This window comes from Schistocerca americana, chromosome 4, assembly GCF_021461395.2.
Source record: "Schistocerca americana isolate TAMUIC-IGC-003095 chromosome 4, iqSchAmer2.1, whole genome shotgun sequence".
Classification (NCBI taxonomy): Eukaryota; Metazoa; Arthropoda; class Insecta; order Orthoptera; family Acrididae; genus Schistocerca; species Schistocerca americana.
This window is the reverse complement of record NC_060122.1, coordinates 725,698,046-725,722,851: the sequence shown is the minus strand read 5'-3', so window position 1 is coordinate 725,722,851 and position 24,806 is coordinate 725,698,046. Positions and strand designations below refer to the sequence as shown.

General features: G+C 37.9%; 1 protein-coding gene across 2 annotated transcripts in view; it reads right to left on the bottom strand.

The window, feature by feature from the left end:
• The window catches only part of LOC124612402 (CAAX prenyl protease 2), a 102,143-nt gene that overhangs the window by 46,722 nt on the left and 30,615 nt on the right, over positions 1–24,806 (bottom strand). For both annotated transcript variants that reach the window (XM_047140586.1, XM_047140585.1), the window contains exon 5: positions 1,487–1,555. In XM_047140586.1, the coding sequence (XP_046996542.1) occupies positions 1,487–1,555 (69 nt within the window). The remainder of the gene's footprint in view (positions 1–1,486; positions 1,556–24,806) is intronic.

Sequence of the window (24,806 nt, the reverse complement as noted above, 5' to 3'; positions counted from 1 at the left end):
CATTTGCTGTAGCACTGTCGTGATGTAAGATAGTCACTACTGTACTTTCAAACTCTCACATAGCTGTGTGAAAAGTTAACAGTTATCACAGAGAGCAACAAAATACTTAATATACATGTGATGCACCAGTGCAGTTACTGCTTGAGCATATTCAAGAATATCATAAAAAGAAATATTATTTAAATGGAAGTTGAGAGAAAATCTGGAATAAAATAACATAACGAAATGCAATATCTTTGATCAATAAACACTACAAACAATGAATATTACACAATTACACATTGCCATGAAACTGAAAACCAGAAACTAACAGTCAAACTGTGTTATCTAAAGATGCTTCAGAGATTTATTTAAATGTTAATTTTTAAAAATTGCTGTTAACCATACAATAATTACTGTTCATGTAAATTTATGAAGATGGTCATATTAGTCATGAAAAATTTGGACTGGTCAATCTTCAAAGAAATATGCTGAATACCTTAGATAACATTTGCACTTAACATAATTTCAAGATCGGCCACTAAAATTATTCTGGGTATGTGACCACATGTAAAATTCTCCAATCTTTCAGCCATGGTTGCAAATGGCCTTTCTCAGGTTGCTTTAACTACTGAATGAAAGAAGTTTCTTATACACTGGCAGAAGGGGCTGTAAACATAATCTGATAGGATATTGAGGATGAGGAGGAAGGATGTTAGATGTCCTTAATTGGCATTTGCATTACTCCTTTTCATTGGCAGAAATAGATGTTCTTGATTGGTGTTTGTTTTATTGCTTTCCCCTGGTGAAAACAGAGGAATTATGAACAAGTGGCAGTTATGACATAGTGCTCTCTGCTTGCTGCCTAGTGCCGGCCGTGGGTGTGCCAGTACTCTGCGTACCTGCAGCTGCTGGGGCCTACCGCACACCTGTGTGTGCTGCTCTGCATAAGCTGCTGTTCTGTAGCACTGTTACTGAAAGCAGCCGAGATGCCGAAAGTCTGTACCTGTTTACTCTATTTCAGAAGATTATTTTTAATGGGGACAGTAGGGAACTCTATAACGAATGGGGCAGTGAAATGTGCTCTCCCACTGCACGTAAATGTGGCTTCAACTACAACTACTATACATGTTAATTATAAGGCTGTCTGTCGGAAGGCATTAAACAGACAGGGCATTTCAATATTTCCACTTATCTTCCAGTCTCCAGTTGTAGAGGTTGAAAACATGCCATAATATTTTGCATATTTGAACTGACTTGTGGGCTAGTATAAGACTGATGAATAGAGGTCCATCATCTTTACACAGTTTTACAATTTTTTTTGCTACTATTCTAGGTTTTCTTCATTAAGCTCTTAATGCAACACACACAAAATATGCATTGTTTGGAGGAAAGACAAAGCTGTAACTAAATGTGACATATAAATCAGTGATCACTGTTGTGCACAAACTTACATTTTGTTGTTTACACTGTTAAATGTGTGTGTAGAAACTGAGAAGTTACTTACAAGAAATCATCAATGCGTGGCGAAAATCCAAACCAGTCTTCATTCTCTCCACCATATGGTGAAAGTGGGCTGGAAATAATTAGCAAAAACCAGTAAAGTCATCAGTCTAATCTAAATGCACCAACAGTATCTAGGGGAAAAAAAGAATAGGAACGGTACCTGCCCCCCCCCCCCCCCCCCCTCTCTCTCTCTCTCTCTCTCTCTCTCTCTCTCTCTCTCTCTCTCTCTCTCTCTCTCTCTCTCTGTTTTCGAATGTACCACATCTAAAAACATCACTGTCATTCTGCATACTTTTTTTTTTAAACTGTTTAACTACATCATGTATCCTCACTCAGTACAATAACTTATTTACACCCATGAGTGTACAATGCATTTCAATGTCTCGTCACTCTCAAAACAATAGTCCTAAAAATTTTCATTTAGCAATTTTAAATGGTAAAAATCAAATGGTTCTATATGTCTGGGTTGTACAGCTGATGCAACAAAATCTGTCACATGCAATATTTACAATTTTATCTTTGGCTTTCACAAAAATATGTCATGTAATCTTGTACTGTCACACCAAAGAATATCAAATAATTCTTGTGGTCAATAAACTTATAAATTATGTCTGTGAGTGTGAGGTGGACCAAACAAACACACACACACACACACACACACACACACACACACACACACACACACACACACACACACACACCTCTACATTTCTCATTTCTAGAGCAATTCTTCCATATACAGTCTCTTGACCTTGTGTTCAAAGATGCAACTGAAGATCCAAATTTGTTAAAATATCTTTCATTCCAATGTTTAAGAGTGCAAGAGTGCAAAATTGAATCAAAATTTTGCATATCCACTGTGCCCAAGCTTCTGAGTAACCCAGGTTTTCAGTAATTGAAATCATACCTCTTAGACATCAAAAGGCAAAGATCATTTGTTATTTCCTGGCAATGATCATAAATAGTGCCACTGATGCCCTGATTATTTTTGTGAATGAATGTATTATGAGGACAGCAATTGGAAAGACTTCAAAAATTTATGATTTTTACTGTCCAGGTTTGTAGTTACGACATGTCACAACCAGAGCTGCACAAGGGGTGGCTTAGTAAAAAAGCCAAGTAAAGAGATGCATAAGCACTGCTTCATTAGTTCGAAAGAGAAACTCTGTACGACTAAAATTCATTTATAAATATTATATTTTTGACAATGTATTCTTTTTTTATTTACATGTGAAGCTCTTGCTGTTTACAAAAATCTTTGCTGAATAATGGCTGCCGGCCGATGTGGCCGAGCAGTTCTAGGCGCTACAGTTTGGAACCGCGTGACCGCTACGGTCGCAGGTTCGAATCCTGCCTCGGGCATGGGTGTGTGTGATGTCCTTAGGTTAGTTAGGTTTAAGTAGTTCTAAGTTCTAGGGGACTGATGGCCTTAGAAGTTGAGTCCCATAGTGCTCAGAGCCATTAGAACCATTTGAATAATGGCTGAAACTAGTTGCAAATTAAAGAATAAATTAAACAGCAAATTACACTGTTACATTCAACATGTTGAAGCGGCTTTTCTAGCAGCCATTGAGAGAACAGAATGCAACCAACTGCAGATTGTGGTGCACGTTGGAACAAATGATGCCTGTCACCTGGGCTCCGAGGTCATACTTGGATTATTCTGGCAACTGGCAGAGAAGGTTGTGAAGACCAGCCTTGCACATGGAGTTTCATGGAAGCTCACAATTTGCAGCATTGTGCTCAAAACTGACTGCGGCTTCTTTGTTCTGAGTTGAGTAGAAGGACTAAACCAGAGACTTCGAAGGTTCTGTGATGAGCTAGGCCTCAACTTTCTGGAGTTGCACCATAGGGGTTGAAAACTGTATGGTGCCCTAAAATGGGTCAAGTGTGCACTACACATCAGAGGTTGCTAACCAGGTAGCTGACTGTGTGTAGGATGCACACAATGTGTTTTTTTTTTTTTTTTTTTTTTTTTACCCAGAAGTATCATAGTAAGATCAAAAGAAATGATTCCCACACATGAGAGTCTTTACAATCCTAATGGTTAACTGCCGAAGCATTTATAGCGAAGTGCCAGAGTTCGATGTGGTCTTGAAAAGCAGTTAAGTTCACCTAATACCAGGTCATCAGACCATGGTGTCCCAGTCTCTTTTTCTAATTTCCCACTGACCAACTTTCCAAGCAAATATCTTTTGTCTGAATGTTTTTCTATCTGTAATGTCTCCCTGAGTTATACTGGCTACTTTAAGATCCTTCTTAATTGTATCAATCCATTTTATTGGCTGTTTTGGCTTTACTTCTGTTTTCGTAGAATTCTACTATTTGTTTTGTCAACCTAGTGGGTGCCATTCTTTTAATGTGCCCATACAGTTTAAGTCTTCGTTTTCTCATGCCATCATGTATGTCTGCGTATTCTTCTATTTCCTTATTACTTCTCAGCCTACGAGTTTCTCCATTAGTAATATTGGAGCCTAATATTTTTCTAATCTTTCTTTCTTTCGAATTTCTTCGATATCCCTCTTTCTATTTAAAATTAAAGTTTCTGCTCCATAAAGACATTTGGATTTGATTACAGTGCTGTAATGCCTAAGCTTCTATTCGGTGTATAGTCAACAATTCTTTTAAACTTTAGTTGCTCCTGCCCCGTGCTGGAAGTTTCAAGTTCCTCATTGAGATATGACACTACTTCTGTGTGTATATACGGTAAACTAGATAAAAAATCAGTAGTGTCATATCTCAATGAGTAACTTGAAACTTCCAGCACAGGGCAGGAGCAACTCAAGTTTAAGAGAATAGTTGACCATACACTAAATAGATAAGAACCCAGCAGAACAGTCACAATGGGAGGGACCCCCTATGGTACACAGTCACTGTAAAGAAACTTCTAAAGAAAGACTACTGCAAAATAAATCATAGGACTATAGACAGAAAGATGATGAATGAAACAATTTTGGCTGTCAAGAGACCAATGCTTGAAGCATGACTACTGTACCACAGTACTGTCAAAAAAAAAAAGGGCTGTTACTGGCACCGAAGTTAGTGTCCAGTGCCTAGCAAATGTGACAGGATTTAAAACTGAGGGTAGCATAGCAAAAGCTGAAATGCTTAACTCAGTATTTGAATGTTCCTTTACAAAGGAAAACACAGGAATTGCTCGAATTTAATCTTTATGCCACTGAAAAAATGAGTGAAATAAGCATGTGTCAGTGACATTAAGAAACAGATGAAATGATTGAAATTGAACAGAGCTCCAGGGTCCAATCGAGGCCTTTCAGATTCTACACTGAATTTGCAGCTGAGTTAGTTCCTCTGTTAACTATAATCAACCGTAGATCCTTCGAACAAAAAACTATGCCCAATAATTGGAAGAAAGCACATGTCACACCCATCTACAAGAAGGGTAGTAGAAGTGATCCACGTAACTACCGTTCAATATCCTTGACATCAATTTGTTGCAGAACCTTAGAACATGTTCCAAGCTCAAACATAATGAGGTATCTTTAGCAGAATGACCTCCTCCATGCCAACTAACATGGATTGTGAAGACATCAATCATGTGAAACACAATTCACACTTTTCTCACACAACATACTGAAAGCCATGGATCAAGACAGTTAGAAAGATGCAGTATTTCTTGATTTCCAAAAAGCATGTGACTCAGTACCACAACCAAACTTATAGTCAAAAGTACTAGCATAAGGGGTATCAACTGAAATTTGTGACTAGATTGAGGACTTTTTGGTAGGGAGGATGCAGCATATTGAAGAGCCATTGTCAGAATCATCTTGTGGTATTGCAGTTCTTCTTATTATGTCCGAGCTTGTGTAGCAGACTAGCTACCAACATAAATACCCAATAGCATCATGTAAGGTATGTAAACATCCACTCTTTAGTCAATTAGGCTATAACTATAATTTTAGACATAACGTTATAACAACACACAGTGCATCAGGTTGTTAATAAATATCTCAACCGTGAACTATGAACAAATGATGTATAATATTTTACAACAATTATTCATTCACAATTTTAAATATTATGTACCAAAAGGTTCACTAAATGTTAATACATAACAACAATTTTACAGTAATAAAATAAAAACCCACTGAAGATAGCATAAAAGTGCTGAAAGTGGTCTGGGTAAAACAAAACTGGAAAGGTGTCTTGCAGAAGGCGGAATTCCTCATCCTATTGTTATATACAGGTGTAGATATAACTTTGGGTGTGCCTCAGGGAAATGTGTTGGGACCCTCGTTGTTCATGTTGTATATTAATGACCTTGCAGGCAATATTAACAGTAAACTCTAACTTCTTGCAGATGACGCAGTTCTCTATAATTAAGTGCTGTCTGAAGGAAGCTGTATAAACATTCAGCGAGATCAAATGTAAAATCGTTCCTTTAAAAAAGGTTTCTATTGACTATAAAAACCTGGGTGTAATGTTTGTAGCGATACGAAATGGAATGATCACACAGGCTCTGTCGTGGGTAAAGCAGATGTACACTTCAGTTTAGCGGTAGAATACTGGAGAAGTGCGACAGTCTGCAAAGGAAATTGCTTACAAATCACTCATGTGACCCTTGTAGAATATTGCTCAAATGAGTGGGATCCGTACCAAATAGGATTAATAGGGGATATTGAATGTATAAAGAGAAGGGTAGCATGAATGGTTACAGGTTTGTCTGACTTGGTGGAGAGTGTCACAGAAATTCTGAAGAGACTGAACTGGCAGACTCCTGAAGATACAGAAACTGTCCCAAGAAAATCTACAAAGTTTCACGAACCAGCTTTAAATAACGACTCTAGAAATACACTACAGATCCCTACATATTGCTCATATAAGGATTGTGAGGACAAGATCAGAATAATTACAGCATGCAGAGAGGCAGTCAAACAATAAACATGAATGGACCTGGAAGAAATCTTAATCAGTGGTACAGTGGGACATATCCTCTGCCATGCACTTCATGGTGGTTTGCAGAGTGTAGATGTAGATGACACACACACACACACACACACACACACACACACACACACACACACACACACACACACACTCTTCCTTCTTTCTACTCTAGGTATGAGGTGGTCAACAGTTTTAAAAAGAATACTGTTTCTCATCTCAAAGCTGTATGTTCTTTATTTTGAGTATTTATAAATACATCACATCATCTAAGAGTGTGTGTGTGCATGTGGGGCGAAGTTTATAGGCATGCAACTTTACAAATATTAAAAGAGACAGATGTGGAGAAAATTGCTAAAAATGTTATCACACAGTGGGGAGTAAAACTACAAAATGACACTCACCCACTCGCACTGACCCACACAATCACTTTATCTTACATGCCATAAGACATTGGACAAAGGGCGAAAAGTGCTACACCTGGGATTATGACATCATTCCATCTCACTTCAACGCACCTCTGACCCTATCAGATTTCTTTCAACTTTGGTGCATTCAATGACCCAGATAAGAGATGGAAAAATACCAATTTGCAGATGTGCATTACAGCTGTGAAGAAAGTTACATGTCTGGGAAGTTTGGAATTTGTGCAAAATTTACATGCCTACGTCACAATCTAAATGACTGTATTTCTGGTTCTAATTCAGTTACAGTAATGAAAATGGTACCATTGGAAAGCTAATAAAAAGACCTTTATGTTGATACTCCACATGACAGGTTTCTGAGAATTTTCATACTAAAGGTCATTGACCTTGAACTTTGACCTTGAATATCTCAAAACACCCCATCTTCAATTTTTTTGAAAAAAAGTGTATTTAATCGCTCCAGTATGTTACTATAGATATGGTAAATATCAAGATGGCACACCAAAGACTTCATGTACAAAAAATTATTTTGTCAACTTAAGTACATCATCAACATGCAGTAAGCAGCTCTGTATCCAGTTTCAACTAGTCACCATTAGTCCACTGATCTCTACATATTACGCAAATTTTGTTTCGTATGTTTTATGGCTGTGGCTCGTTTAACAAAGTGCAGTGTATATGTGTCGTAAGGTAATATTTAGTAAAAAATGGATTTCAAGGCAAAATTTTATTGTTGCGCAATCCATTTGGGGAAGAAGGTCATGCAAGAGTGCAGAAGAATTTAAGGAATGTTCAGGAGTGGATGATAAACAAATATCCTAATGTATTGTTATGTGGGAAAATTTGCAGTAAATGTAGAAAAAAAATATCACAAAACCCAACAATCACTGCAGCTGTTGCCTCAGTTGTGCCAGGTACTTCCAGAGTAGCATCTGATCTGGCACTCGATGCTTTAAATAGTAGCCTTCAGTATTTAGGTGAATCTCCTGTGAAGGAAAAGAGGCTTCAGATTGAGAAAAAGTACCCAAAGCAAAAACTGAAAGAAATAGCCTCTGTGTTGGAGCATACTTATGTGGCACAACCAGAAAAAGAAGAGAGCTGAAAGATGAGTTTCACAATTCAGACCTATGTGTGACAAAACACAAATTCTAACTATACTTTCAAAGAGTCGGAATATAAGGAAAACTATGAAAGAATTTTCTGCTTCAGATTACATGGCACGGAGAGCAAAACAGTTAGTAGCAGAACATGGTATATTAGTGACACCAAATCCAACCACTAACAAAGAGTGAAGAATACACATTACCATCATACAAGCACTGTGTAGCATTCATTAAATGTAATCCTGCACTGCCAGTATGTTTCTTAGGTTCATGTCCCTATTGTCCCGGCGTGACAAGACTAATTGATTATCTGTATGGTCTGTTTTGGTAAGAACTGCATTTACGAGATTGCATGTAATTGTTGGTTAACTACAGGCAGGAAGTTCTAGAGGCTATAACAAAGTCAACAGATGATTTCATTGAGGTGTTTGCATTGGGGTTACAACAGCCCCTACGGCACTCATTTATCTCCCAGCAGCAGTCACATTTCTGTAAAATCACTAAAGAAGGTCTCAAAGTAAACGAGTTTCTTGTTCTTTGTGACTTTGCAGAAAATTACTCTTTCACCACTCAGGATAAGGTACACGGATTCCACTGGAATAATTCACAGGCTACAGTTCACCCATTTGTAGCTTACTATAGAGACTCGAGCATTAATGAAATACGACATGTATCATATGTGGAAATATCTGACTGCCTTTCCAGACAAATTTCATCAGTTTCATAAAATGTCAGTTTCACAAGCCAAAGCACATTTATTACTTTTCAGATTGATGCGCTACCCAATACAAAATCAGAAAGAACTTTATGAATCTGTCTTACCATCAAGAAGATTTTGATGTTACAGCGGAATGGCATTTTTTTTTTGCTACAACGCATGGTAAAGGACCTCGTGATGGGGTAGCAGGGACTGTAAAGAGATTAGCAAGACTTGCCAGCCTCAAGTGACCTTACGAAAATCATATTTTGACATCATGACAGTTGTTTGAGTGGTGCAAGGAAAATATTCCTTCATGCGTCTTCCATTATACATTGGTTTCCCATCATGCTGAAGATAAGGCCAAGCTGAAACAACATTTCAAAAATACAAGGACGATTCCAGGTACCCATAAGCTTCACTGTGTAATACCTGTTTACAAAGGTTTAGTAAAGACAAAGACATATTCTGCTTCTTTAGTGAGTAGAGAAGAGCCAGTAATTGCTATGGTGAATGAAATGCTGTTAACAAATATACATGGATTTGTTGCCTGTATGTGTGACAGTCATTGGTGGGTTGCATATGTCTTACTAACATGTGAAGAAACAGATGAAGTAAAGGTCAACTTCTCGCATTCACATGGACCATCTCCGTCATTTGAGTTTCCTGTCAAACCAGACACTTGTGTCATCAGAAAATGTGACATTGTCACAAGAGTGGATCCAGTGACACCAACTGGAAGGACATACAATCTCCCTGCATCAGATCTGGTGAACATTAACAATTTAGTTGGAGAATTGTGAGAAGAGATCTAATAACTTTTCATTGCCTTTTCATTACAACTGTAATGTAAATAATGTAATGTAAATAATGTAATGTAAATAATGTAATGTAAATAATTCATAACACCACTATAATAATGTAAACCATATTTTTATACAATATTACTTGTGGATTGTATTTATCATAATTTTTGTTTCATATATGTGTGTTACCTTCATTTCGGTAGTGTATTGAAGCAGACAAAATAATTTTTTGTGCATAATGCCTTTGGTGTGCCATCTTGATATTTATCATATTTACTTTTCAAAAAAATTGAAGATGGGGTGTTTTGAGATATTCAAGGTCAAAGTCCAAGGTCAAGGACCTTCAGTATGAAAATTCTCAGAAGCTTGCCATACAGCATATCAATGTAAAGCATATCAATGTAAAGGTCTATTCATTAGCTTTCCAATGGTACCATTTTCATTACTGTAACTGATTAGAACCAGAATTACAGTCACTTATGTTGTGACAAATGCATGTAAATTGCATTTTTTTGTTAGTCAAGGTGATACACAAGTCTTCAAAATCAACTGAGCAGAAAGTGAAGAGGGAGTATATGTACAATAAAATGTGTTCAGGAATTTCTAACATGACTATTGCTGATGTTAACAGTTTGCCCTGAAGATGACTGTTATTTCATATTGAAAGTCTTCCTACAATAGGTTGCATCAGAAAGAAATAGTAAAATAAAGGACACGGTTCCCTGGAATGTTGGTACGGAAATGATTGTTACAGAATGTTTCGGAAATTGGTAATCCAACAAACAATGGAGGATTTCTAATAATCTAGTTCTTGCTCCAAAACAGATAATGTTTTGCACACAATATTAAACGAAATAGTGTTTCACAGGAAGAGAACTGGAAGTAAACAAAAAAATTCTGGTGGAAGGAACTGATTTAACTGACTTGCAGAGCAAATAGTATACAAAATAGAGAACAAGGCTGTAAGTCTCTTTAGACTGGCAAAACTAGAACTATAGTACTTGAGAAATTGATTTGTTTCCATGAGCATTGGTCCTGTTGTTAGGTTGTGTACACTGAACAGTAAATACATACAGCAGGTTGTGTAACAGGAATGATGAAAAGAATTATGAAATTTTTTCGAACTGAATGCCACTACAATTGGCCTGTAACTGGCGAAACTTACACTAAGGTGACAAAAATCATGAGATACCTCCAAATATAGTGTTGGATCTCCTTTTGCCTGGTGTAGTGCAGTGACTCGATGTGGCATGGACTCAACAAGTTGTTGGAAGCGCCTACAGAAATATTGAGTCATGCTGCCTCTATAGCTGCCCATAATTGTGAAAGTGTTGCCAGTCAGGATTTTATGTGTGAACTAACTTGTCAATTATATCAATTATATCCCATGAATGTTCAATAGCATTCATGTCAGGCAATCTGGATGGCCAAATCAAATCATCCAGAATATTCTGCAAATCAATCGTAAACAGTTGTGGATCAATGACACGCCGAATTGTCATCCATAAAAATTCTGTCATTGTTTGGGAATATGAAGTACATGAATGGCTGCAAATGGTCTTCAAGTAGCTGAATATAACAATTTCCAGTCAATGATCAGCTCAGTTGGACAAGAGGACCAAGTCCATTCCACGTAAACACAGCCCACACCTGTGCGGAGCCATCATCAGCTTGCACTTTGCCTTGATGACAACTTGGTTGCATGGCTTCTTCACATTTGTGCCAAACTCAAACCCTACAATTGGCTCTTACCAACTGAAACCGGAACTCGTCTGGCCAGGCCACAGTTTTCCAGTCATCTAGGATCCAGCCTCTGTGATTGCGAGCCCAGGAGAGGTGCTGCAGGCAATGTCGTGCTGCTAGCAAAGGTACTCGCATCAGTCATCTGTTGCTATATCTCAATAAAGTCAAATTTAACCACACTGTCCTAATGGATACATTCATCATATGTCCAATATTGATTTCTGCATTTATTTCAAACGGTGTAGCTTGTATGTTAGCACTGACAACTAGGCAAACGCTGTTGCTCTCAGTCATTAATTGACGGCTGTTGGCCACTGCATTGTCCATGGTGAAGGGTAGCGCATAAAAATATGGTATTCTTGGCACACACTTGACACTTTGGATCTTGGTATGTTGAATTCCGTAACAATTCCCGAAACGGTATGTCCCATTCATCTTGCTCCAAACACCCCTCCATATCCAAAGTCTGTTAATTCCTGCTGTGTGGCCATAATCACAATGGAAATCTGAGTACAGTTGACAGCTCCGCCAGTGCACTGCCCTTTTATACCTTGTGTATGCTATACTACTGCCATCTGCGTATGTGCATATTGCTATCCCATGACTTATGTCACCTCAGTATACGCTATTGTAGGGAGAGCCACCTGTGAAACAACACTTACTGTGTACCAGTTGTCATGTAAACAGTGATCAGCCCTCTACATTGGTATGACTACTATCAAGTTATCAGTTAGGATAAATGGACACAGACAGGGGGTGTATATAGCAACACATGGCATCTTGTTGCAGAGCATGTTCTACATCATGACAGTCATGACTTCAGTGCGTTTCACTGCTAATGCTGCCTGAATTCTTCCCTCAGACACAACATTCTCAGAACTCAGCCAAGTGCAAACTGGCAGTACAACATGTCCATGGTTCTCACAGCCCACATGGCCTTAATTTACGTTAATTATTATTTTTTTTTTTTGAAGATTAGATGGGTAGATCACATAACTAATGAGGAGGTATTGAATAGAATTGGGGAGAAAAGAAATTTGTGGCACAACTTGATTAGAAGAAGTGATCGGTTGGTAGGACATATTCTGAGGCATTAAGGGATCACCAATTTAGTATTGGAGGGTAAAAATCATAGAGGGACACCAAGAGATGAATACACTAAACAGATTCAGAAGGATGTAGGTGCTGGGAGATGAAGAAGCTTGCACAGGATAGAGTAGCATAGAGAGCTGCAACAAACCAGTCTCTGGACTGAAGACCACAACAACAATAATTTTTTTTTTAATTTCCTCAGTTTCAGCATTTCTTCTCAGAAACTATTCCTTTCTTCATTAACTTTTCATTTTCTATATCTTTTATTTTCTCAACTGTCTATTTTTCCCCACCATCCACCTCTGTCAAATATAATGTGCTCATCTTTCTGCTCTTGTTAACTCTTGCACTACATTTTGTCAATAATCTCTATCGGTTGGTAGGACATATTCTGAGGCATTAAGGGATCACCAATTTAGTATTGGAGGGTAAAAATCATAGAGGGACACCAAGAGATGAATACACTAAACAGATTCAGAAGGATGTAGGTGCTGGGAGATGAAGAAGCTTGCACAGGATAGAGTAGCATAGAGAGCTGCAACAAACCAGTCTCTGGACTGAAGACCACAACAACAATAATTTTTTTTTTAATTTCCTCAGTTTCAGCATTTCTTCTCAGAAACTATTCCTTTCTTCATTAACTTTTCATTTTCTATATCTTTTATTTTCTCAACTGTCTATTTTTCCCCACCATCCACCTCTGTCAAATATAATGTGCTCATCTTTCTGCTCTTGTTAACTCTTGCACTACATTTTGTCAATAATCTCTATCTTTCTTATTACCTTATCTCCCACATTTAAGCTCTCAGGTTTTCAAATCTTATTCGGTGCAGTCCCCCTCAGTCTTTCCTTCTAATCCCATCTGCTAAGTCTCTCCCGATTCACGATTTTGGGCATCTTTTCCAAACTCTCCCCACTTGCTGAACCTCACCAGTTCTTTTCTTTCATCCCTCTCCCTTCACCTTCAACCTTTCTGCCAGAAGAAGGCGCCACTGGTACTGAAAGCTTGCATATTTCTTTAACCTTTTTATGCATTTTCTCCTGCCACCACTATGTAAGCATTTTTTTTATCTATACGATCATATTATATTAAAATTAATTTCAATTTTGACATCTGAAATGAAGCTGTACCTTTGTGATACTTCTTCAATAGCAGATGAAATAGCTCTCTGTCAAATGAACCATTCAATACTATTTACATTCTGATGTTGTTTCTTTGAAATTTGCTTATCTTATATTCTAAAAGGGAACCTTCGGGATTATTATGCTGTTTGGTCAACTGTATACAATATTTCATTTATATTTTTATATTTCCAGTTATGTGCTTGGAATATATTTTTTCACTTTAACTTTATCTCTGACAATGTTAATTAGCCTATAAAATCAGATTTGTTCTTTTTGCTAGATACTGACAAATAATCTTACTTTTGGCAATACAAAAGTAATTAAAAATCTGCTATAGAAATTACATTTAAGATTAGATAATATTCATTCTCTAGAAAATATGTTTGCGTTTGAACATCATCTCCTAAATAAACTTATCACGATCTCATCTTTCATACTCTTCGTCCTGAGAAAAAGGAATATCTTTGTCAACTTAGAAATAACTAGTCTTAGAGATTGTATGAGGGGGTGGAGGAGACTGGACATGGTGACAAGTCTGGGTCTTGCCTCCTCGTTTAACTATGTGACATGCATTTTTAAAAGCTAAGAGACATCTAGAATACACTAGCATATTTTTATGGATCTTAATACTTTGAAGAATATTATGAAGCAGGTTTGTACTGAACATACAGCTGTATCTTGTTTGAATTTAATGTAGATTTGATCCATCAATGTACAGCTTTTCCTCCATGATAGTGGTTGCTAAAACTGAAACTGGTTGAGAATAATGGTATATTAAGTACAGCTGATGGCTCAAAATGCTATTCTTCATAAAATGAAATGTTTGAGTTGTTGCTAATAATACTGTGTTGTGGCTTTAATTGTACAACTATAACTTAAACCTTAGCTAGTGTGGATTAAGCTTGAAAGTTCATAAAAAGAAAGAAATATTCTTGGAGTTACTTGCATGATATAATTTCTGCACTTACAAGGGGACTTTCCAGTCTTGGAAATTCAGTTCGGGATGAGACTTCGCAGGCTGGTAGTATACCTCAAGGGGTGTCCACTCATAGAATTCCGAGAAAAAAGGCTCTAAAATTTTTAGCATAGCTCATATGCACCTCATATATGGTTGAAGTAGCATTCCCGCATACAGGTGAAATAGCTGTCAGTAACGTGCTAGAATGTCATAAGGCTGATCTGGAACTTTATTTTATTTTGTTTTCTTAATTGTTTTAAAAATTATAACAACTTTTAAACACATTTAACAACCTAAGGTATTATAATTAAACAATAAATAATTTTATTTTGTTTGTGAAATGGCTGTCACATGTGACTTACATGCATCAATACTTTCATTTAAAACACTGAATAATTTCAAACGCATTTTTAATGGAAGTAAAGTATTAATTACTGTCATTACAATGTTATTACAAAATTAGGTGATATTATAAGCTGTGGAAAGGTTATAAATATTCTTTTAAATTCGAGGAAACGGTGTCTTCATTGAAAAGTGGAGTATAGCTGTTGCCTACTGTATATACACACACGCAGACAGTCAGGAAGTACTGAACTAATCAAGCAACGGGCCTGATCTGCTACGATGCCAGTTCATTCCTGCCCTTCGCAGAGATTGTATAATTCTGTACTTTTAAATGTTACTGGAATTTTCACAATACTGTGAATTAAAAATGTTTGTCAATGAAGACATCACGAAAGTAACAGAAGCTGTAGATTCATTATACAGTGAAGTGTCAAAGGTTATGTTAAAAGACGCAGTTGTTCATTACGAAAGCTTGCTTGCTGCAAATAATTTGATTGCATTGGAATCTTCAATGACAATTTCTCATGAAGCATTCTTGCTGGGTGACGAAATTTACAGACGTACTATGGACATGGTGGCTGAAATAATACTGTGAAGATGAACTTTTCCAAAAGTTTGAAGACCACAGCTCACCAGATGAATATGAACCAGAAGAGAAATAGACGGTCTTTCTTTGGATTACAAATTAATGTTGTTAATATCGCAAATGCTCACCCCCATGTGGAAACTAAAAACATTACAAAAAGAATGATGCAGCCGATTAAGAAAGAAGGAATATTTATCCCAAAGGGAAGAAGAAATAAAAAAAGGAGGCAATCAATTTGATAAGTATGCAGCAATCAGTTCCTGGATGTGTGATCATTTTGTTGAAGCCTGACAGAATTATGCGCAAGTGACTTACATGCAGTTTACAACAGTGGGCTTTAGCAGCAGCACAACAGTTTACACATTTTGAATTCAAGACTTCTGACAGGTGGGTTCATAGATTGAAAATAAGCACTGAATTCATCAGTGAAAAGTGACAAAATTTGTTTCAAGAAAAGAAACAGCAATGATCGAAGAAACCTTGGCTGCTGCAGCCACTTTTCGAACCCACACATTAAAATTGATACTGAATTTCTACATCTGCGTGATTACTCTGCTATTCACAATAAAGTGCCTGGCAGAGGGTTCAAGCTGTCTCTCTTCTGTTCCACTCTCGAACGGCGTGCAGCAAAAATGAGCACTTAAATTTTTCTGCGGGATCCCTGATTTCTCTTATTTTATCATGATGATCATTTTTCACTATGTAGGTGGGTGTCAACAGAATGTTTTAGCATTCAGAGGATAAAACTGGTGATTGAAATTTCATGAGAAGATCCTGTTGCAACGAAAAATGCCTTTGTTTTAATGATTGCCATTCCAGTTCACGTATCATGTCCGTGCCACTATCTCCCCTATTTCACAATAATACAAAACAAGTTGCCTTTCTTTGAACTTTTTCGATGTCATCCGTCATTCCCACCTGATGTGGATCCCACACCACATAGCAATACTCCAGAATAGGGCAGACAAGCATGGTGTAAGCAGTCTCTTTACTAGACCTGTTGCACCTTCTAAGTGTTCTTCCAATAAATCATAGTCTTTGGTTTGCTCTACCCACAACATTACCTATGTGATTGTTCCAATTTAGGGTATTTGTAATTGTAATCCCCAAGCATTTAGTTGAATTTACAGCCTTAAGATTTGTGTGACTTATCGCGTAATTGAAATTTAGTGGCTTTCTTTTAGTACTCATGTGAATAACTTCACACTTTTCTTTATTCAGGGTCAATTGCCACTTTCCGCACCATACAGATATCACGTCTAAATCATTTTGTAATTCGTTTTGGTCATCTGATGACCTTACAATACAGTAAATGACAGCATCATCTGGAAACAAACTAAGATGGCTACTGAGATTTTCTCCTCTGTCATTAACATAGATCAGGAACAATAGAGGGCCTATAACACTTCCTTGGAGAATGTCAGATATTACTTCTGTTTTACTCAAAGATTTTCCATCTATTACTACAAACTGTGACCTTTCTGACAGAAAATCATGAATCCAGCCGCACAACTGAGGCGATATTCCATTGGCATGCAGTTTGGTTAGAAGATGCTTGTGAGGAACGGTGTCAAAAGCCTTCTGGAAATCTAAAAATATGGAATCAATTTGACTTCCCCTGTCAGTAGCACTTATTACTTCATGAGTATAAAGAGCTAGTTGTGTTTCGCAAAAATGATATTTAATGAATCTGTGTTGACTATGTGCCAATAAATCGTTTTCTTCAAGGTACTTCAGCACTTCATAATGTTCGAATACAGTATATGTTCCAAAACCCTAGTGCAAATTGACATTAGTGATATAGGCCTGTAGACTGATGACCTGAGCTGTTGAGTCCCATAGTGCTCAGAGCCATTTGAACCATTTGATATAGGCCTGTAATTCAGCAGATTACTCCTACTTCCCTTTTTGGTTATTGGTGTGACTTGAGCAATTTTCCAGTCTTTAAGTACGGATCTTTCTGTGAGTGAGCGGTTGTATATAACTGCTAAATATGGAGCTATTGTATCAGCCTACTCTGAGAGGAACCTGACTGGTATACAATCTGGACTGGAAGCCTTGCCTTTATTAAGTGATTTAAGCTGCTTCTATGTTTCTCATCTTGGCAGTTGTTCTTGACTGGAATTCAGGAATATTTACTTCATCTTCTTTGGTGAAGGAGTTTTTGAAAACCGTGTTTAATAACTCTGCTTTATTTGCACTGTCATCAGTGACTTCACCATTGTTATCGCGCAGTAAAGGTATTAATTGCATCTTGCCACTGGTGTGCTTTATGTATGACCAGAATCTCTGGGTTTTCTGCCGGATTTCGAGACAGAGTTTCATTGCGGAAATTATTGAAAACATCTCACATTGAAGTACACGGTATATTTCAAAATTCTGCAAAAATTTGCCAGTCCTAGGATTTTATGTTCTTTTGTATATGGCATGCTCTTTTCACTGCTTCTGCAACAGTGATCTGATGATCTGACCTGTTTTGTGTACCATGGGGGATAAGTACCATCACTTATTAATTTATGTGGTATGTGTGTCTCAATTGCTGTCGATACTATCGCTTTGAAATCATTCCACAACTTTTCTACGCTTACGTGATCAGATCGGAAGTAGGGCAGACTGGGTCTTAAAATGGTGTTAAGAGCATTTTTATCAGCTTTTTTAAATAGCTATACTTTGCGTTTCTTTTTTATGATTGAAGGTGTTATGGTATTCAGCCCAGCAGCTACTGCCTTGTGGTCGCTAATCCCTGTATTCGTCATGATACTATTTGTCCAGGATTATTTGTTGCTAAGAGGTCAAGTATGCTTTCGCAACCATTTACACTTCGAGTGGGCTCATGAATTAATTGTTCAAAATAACTTTCTGAGAAAGCATTCAGTACAATTTTGGATGACGTTTTAGGTCTGCTGCCAACTTTGAACATATAATTTTTCCAGCATATTGAGGGTAGATTCAAGTCACCACCAACAATAATTGTATGAGTAGGTGTACTTGGCTTATTAGCAACAGGAATTCGAAGTGCTCTCTCACTAACAGTCTAAACGACACTGAGCTTCACTAACCAAAACACACAAAAGCCTGTATCATACGAGGGTTGATATAAGGGTTGATAACAATGGTGGTACTGTACACTACACTGTTATTAAAATAAAAGCTTGTGCCTAGTAAGCACTCGAACATGGAAGAAATTACAAAAATAATCTAGTAACTACACAGGTATCTGTAAGTAAGTCACTTCTCTTGGAAGCTTGTAAAAATATTTAACAAACAAACGATGTATTCGTCTTATTAGCAGCAGGAGGTGCTCTGTCTCTGACAATCTATATGACTCTGAGCTGTACTAAAAAAAAAAAAAAAAAGGATCGTTAACAATGGTGGTACTGTAAGCTACACTGTTATTAAAATAAAAGCTTTGCCTAGTAAGCACTCGAACATAAAATATATATATATATATATATATATATATATATATATATATATATATATATATATATATATATAAAAAAAACAAAGATGAGGTGACTTACCGAACAAAAGCGCTGGCAGGTCGATAGACACACAAACAAACACAAACATACACACAAAATTCAAGCTTTCGCAACAAACTGTTGCCTCATCAGGAAAGAGGGAAGGAGAGGGGAAGACGAAAGGAAGTGGGTTTTAAGGGAGAGGGTAAGGAGTCATTCCAATCCCGGGAGCGGAAAGACTTACCTTAGGGGGAAAAAGGACAGGTATACACTCGCACATATCCATCCACACATACACTGTATGTGTGGATGGATATGTGCGTGTGTGCGAGTGTATACCTGTCCTTTTTCCCCCTAAGGTAAGTCTTTCCGCTCCCGGGATTGGAATGACTCCTTACCCTCTCCCTTAAAACCCACTTCCTTTCGTCTTCCCCTCTCCTTCCCTCTTTCCTGACGAGGCAACAGTTTGTTGCGAAAGCTTGAATTTTGTGTGTATGTTTGTGTTTGTTTGTGTGTCTATCGACCTGTCAGCGCTTTTGTTCGGTAAGTCACCTCATCTTTGTTTTTATATATAATTTTTCCCACGTGGAATGTTTCCTTCCATATTATATATATATATATATATATATATATATATATATATATATATATATATATATATATATATATAAGATTTTGTTATCAATGCTGACCAGACAGGTACTCATTGCAGGGCATTAAAAATTCATTTGCTCCCTATTTTTACGATTCTCTGACAAAATACTTTAGTTTTGGTTGTTTTTTCTTTCCAGGATGTCAGCATCAGTTGGAGTACACCAGCACTCTAGCTGTCAGAGGAAGCAAAGACACGACGTGAATAAAGTGACACATACATATACCACTCAATATGCTCTCACTCTGGAAACATCCGAACACTCAAGTGTGTGTGTGTGTGTGTGTGTGTGTGTGTGTGTGTTTGTGTACACACAAGAGGAACCCAGTGACTTTTGTCCCAGAGTTCCAAAAATATTGAAATAATACGAGAAAAATTATATAAACGTCATAACATCTACCAAATCTGGGAATGAACTGTATAACGACTATCTCAATCAGTGTTTGAAGTCTCACATGGGTGAAGTACAGTTTCTGTTAATTTTGACTCTTGGGGTGGACAAGCAAAGCCTGATTTATACGACAAAATCTTTCAAGACGACAAGGAATCACCAACATGTACAATTAAAGTGAAACGTACTCCACTTGTTCAACCATATGACACCTATTTTTATAGACAAGTAAAAAATCTGATAAAGCAAGTACAAATTGTGCTTATCTTACTGAAAATAATAGAGGAATAAATTTTTGTGAAGACTGTATAAAAATACAATCAACAGTCCATCATCAGCTGTCATTGTCAATTTTTAAGGAAATGATCCAATACGCCTGGTATGCTTCCAGGCTTTTTGATGAAAAAGAAGTTTTCAGGAAAATCAACGAAGTATGTTTTTCAACAGATCTTCTAAAAAACATTGTTCCTATGAACGATCATCCTTCACATATTGTGCAAGATGCCAAAATATTTTGTGTTTTTCATGTTTTTATCACAATCATCATTCTGGTGCTTGCACATAAAATACAAAATTGACAAACATGATATTGTACAAAAATTTATATAATTGAAACTCCATCCAGAATTTTGTGACAGTGGTAATTAATTTACCTCCATTGAAAATGAATGTGAAATTACTCAACTTTTTAAAAAGAAAATATTGATGAGTGTAATTCACATTTTAAGTAGCTGTGACAGCCATTTCAAAAAACAAAATAAAATTATTTATGATTTAATTGATAATGCTTTAGGTAATTAACTTTATTTAACAGTTGTTATAATTTTTAAAACAATTACGCTACTGACTGAGCTACTTCACTTATCTTCTGCCACACTGCTTATGACCATAGATGAGGTGCGTATGAGCTATGTTTAAAACTTTAAGTGCGAAGTCTCACCACAAAATCATTTTCTGAGACTGGAAGGTCCCCATATTAGTTAAAGAAAGGAGATAATAATGCTTTTATTTTTGTACACGAACTTAAATTTTGCTGTAACTGTGCAAAGGGCCTGTAGACTGACCTGTCACAACTGTCAGTTTTTTAAACTATATCTTATGATGACAATGGCATTATCAATAATGCTGATGGCAATGGTCGTGGTGAGTACAATGAAGATAATAGTTATGTAGAGCATGATTAATAAATATTATTATCCCCCCCCCCCCACCCCATTTTTGTGTTTCACTCACGACATTATTTTCAGCCTGTGCTCGGTTCCTTTTGGATACAACATATTACATGTTAGTGAGAGCCTAACCAAATTTGAATGACTAGTCTTTAAAACACGTACAAGCAAACAGGGTCAAAGAGAATGAATACTTTCACCACAGTTTGCCCAAGGTCGTAACTTAAGTCCATCACAATGTGTTAAAACTGCTGCTTTTAAACACATCCAGGAGAAAGATATATCCCAGTGACAGGCCACCCTCTACCCTGCTACCCAAAAAGAAAGATTTGTTTTATATAAACATATAAAAGGAAAACCTTAGGTTCTGCAGAACATACTATGGAAAAACAATTCTTCTTCTTCTTCTTTCATATCCGGATGCACCAACTATATCTTCCCTTCCCAGTAATTAGCAACATAGGTTGTTTTGTCATTGACTTTCAAAATATCATCTTTAGTGCATGTTATAGACATATCTGGGCAAATCAATAGGTAGTCCAAGTCCTGTATTGCTCCGCATTCACACCTATTGCTATCACTGTAGCCCCATTTAAATAGGTTTGATTTGCACCCAGTTATTCCAGTGCGCAGCCGGTTTAATGACCTCCAAGTTGTAAAAGGTAGTTGAAATCCTGCAAATCTCTCCTCAAGTAGTTCCATTGTGGAAAGTGGCACCATTTCTTCCGAAAGACATAGCCACCTTGCGACGGGCTTGGTAGCGAGCTCTTCAGTCGTTTCAATGAAACTCCTGCGGGATTTCAGCCGGACACGTTGTTTTCGGTGCATATGCATCGGGTGTCGATGATCATTCTTTTGTTTTGATCTTTTGATCTCGGCAGCTACTTGTCTGCAGATAGTGGGTGGTGCTATGCCTATGATGAGATAAATTTTGTCTTTGGGAGATGGTTTGAGGCATCCTGTGGCAATACGCACAGTTTCGTTTACGGCGACGTCAACTTGCTTACTGTGAGCAGAGTTCCTCCAAACTGGTGCCGCGTATTCCGCTGCTGAGATACTCAGCACCAGGCCCATGGTGCACAAACCATGTGGTTGAGCTCCCCACGATGAACCTGTTAGCTTCCGCAGTATGTTGTTCCTGGCACAGACTTTTTTTTTAGTGTTGTGACAGTGCTGCTTAAAAGTAAGCGCTCTGTCCAATGTTACTCCCAGGTATTTTGGGCTGTTTGTATGCTTCAGCTCTTCCCCTTGCCACATGACTCGGAGTTTCCGTTTGGCTTGTTTGTTCCTCAGATGGAAGGCGGATACTTGAGATTTACTAGGGTTTAGTTTGAGACTATTGCCTTCGTAATAGGTAGCAAGTTCTGTTAAGGCTCCAGTGAGATTATCCTCCACTTGTTCAAAGGTTTTATCCTGTGTGGCCACTGCTGCATCATCGGCATAAATGAACATTCGTGTCTGGTGGCTGATGGGAAGGTCATTCGTATAGATGTTAAATAATATTGGAGCCAAGACACTACCCTGTGCAAGTCCATTTTTCTGTGTCTGCCATCGGCTGTTTTTAGATTGTAAGGTTACATAGTAGCATCTGTTCTGTAGCATGCATTGCATGAACATAGAAAGGGTGTAGTCCTTAGTGACATTATACACTTTCTGGGTAAGCAACTTCTAGTTAACTGTGTCATATGCGGCAGTGAGATCCAGGAATGTGACCCCAGTTACTTCTTCTCTCTGATAGCCCTCTTCGATGTACTGTGTGAGATTTCGGATTTGGCCACAGCACAATTTTCCTGGTCAAAATCCAGCTTGTTCGTTAAATAGGGCTTCGTCCACATAATCAGCTATGAGTTTGAGGATCATTGGTGTAGTAACACGATTCACAATGTCCGTCGCACTTCACATAGTGTAGACCGGGAACTGTCCGCTAGGCATGCCCGATGTAAAAACTGACTGGGCACGGCCCGTGCTGCCTCAGTTGTTGTTGTTCCACTGGCAGAGGGCGCGGCCAAATTCTCGCGTGCCCTCTGGTGGACGGGACTTTACTTGCGGCAAGTACTGTACTGTCCGTGACGCGCCTTGCCGATGTGCGACACCCGCGATCTTTCTGGTGGCTATTGCAATTTGCTCCAGCACTTTAAATAGATGACAAAGCAGTGAGACAGGCCGGAAATTTTTAGCTTCAGCTGGGTCTTTCCCTGGTTTTAGTAATGCAACAACCCGGCCTTTCCTCCACAGTTTAGGAATTTGCATTATTATAATACAGTTATTCATTAGCTCTAGGATCCATGCTTGTACTCTCGGTCCAAAATGTTTAATTTGCTCAGATCTCAGATTGTCGAGGCCAGCGGCCTTATTGTTTTTCAAATTGCTGATGGTGTCTTGTAGCTCCTGAATGAAGAACGGGCGAGCTAGATAGCTAATCTCCTCGTTCAATTTTCTTTTGATTTTGCTATTCCTAATGGAAAAACACTGTCAACAGCTCTTCATCTCCTTAGGAAGATATAGAGAACATTTCCTGCAGGTGCACAAATCATGTTTTAAATTCTACCTTGTCATTTTGAATCCAATTTACTGTAATTTACTCTACAATGGTACGATCTGAAAGAAGGCAGTCACATTCTGTGTTTAGTATAGTGTTAATATATATGATGAAAATGAAATTCCACCCAGATGTCTTCCTGTCTGAGTACACCCACTACATCGCCACTGATTTAAAATATGTGTAATTTTAATTCTACTGTGTGTGAGAAATATGTGTGGGAAAAGTATTTAAATTTAGTACACAACTACAGCTGGATTTGTGGAAATATTACACAAATAATTTTTGCACACAATTAAGGAATAATTGAAATGTATTTTCTTGTCACATAGGATTTGATGTCTATTTATTCGGATGTTTTATTTTGATAAAAACAGCTAATCATGAGTTAAATTTAGTGTTGATAGAGAGAATTATTGATGAAAGGGTGGGGATAATGTGGTTTAGTTGGTAATGAGAGATTATTCCTTTTTGGTGTGTACTACTTTGAAGTTGACTTACAAGTTCATGGTGCCCTCCATTAGTAATGCTGGAATTCAATATGATGTTGGCCCAACCTTAGCCTTGATGACAGCTTCCACCCTCACAGGCATACATTCAATGAGGTGCTGGGAGGTTTCTTGGGGAATGGCAGCCCATTCTTCACAGAGTGCTGCACTGAGGAGTGAGGTCTGGCACGAAGTTGGCATTCCAAAACATCTCAAAGGTGTTCTACAGAATTCAGGTTAGGAATCTGTGCAGGCTAGTCTGTTACAGGGACGTTATTGTCGTGTTACCACTCCGCCACAGGCCGTGCATTATGAACAGGTGCTCGATTGTGTTGAAAGATGCAATCGCCATCCCCCACTTGCTCTTCAAAAGTGGGAAGCAAGAAGATGCTTAAAACATCAATGCAGCCAGTGCTGTGATAGTACCACACAAAACAACGAGTGCAAGCCGCCTCCATGAAAAACACAACCACACCGTAACACCACCACCTCCGAATTTCACTGTTGGCACTACACACGCTGGCAGATGGTGTTCACTGGACATTCGCCATTCATACACCCTGCCATCGGATCGCCACATTGTGTACCGTGATTCGTCACTCCACACAACATTTTTCCACTGTTCAATTGTCCAATGTTTATGCTCCTTACACCAAGCAAGACATTGTTTGGCATTTACCAGCGGGATGTGTGGCTTATGAGCAGCCGCTTGACCATGAAATTCGAGTTTTCTCATCTCCTGGCTAACTGACATAGTAATTGCAGTGCATCCTGATGCAACTTGGAATTCCCGTGTGATGGTCTGGATAGATGTCTGCCTATTACACACTGTC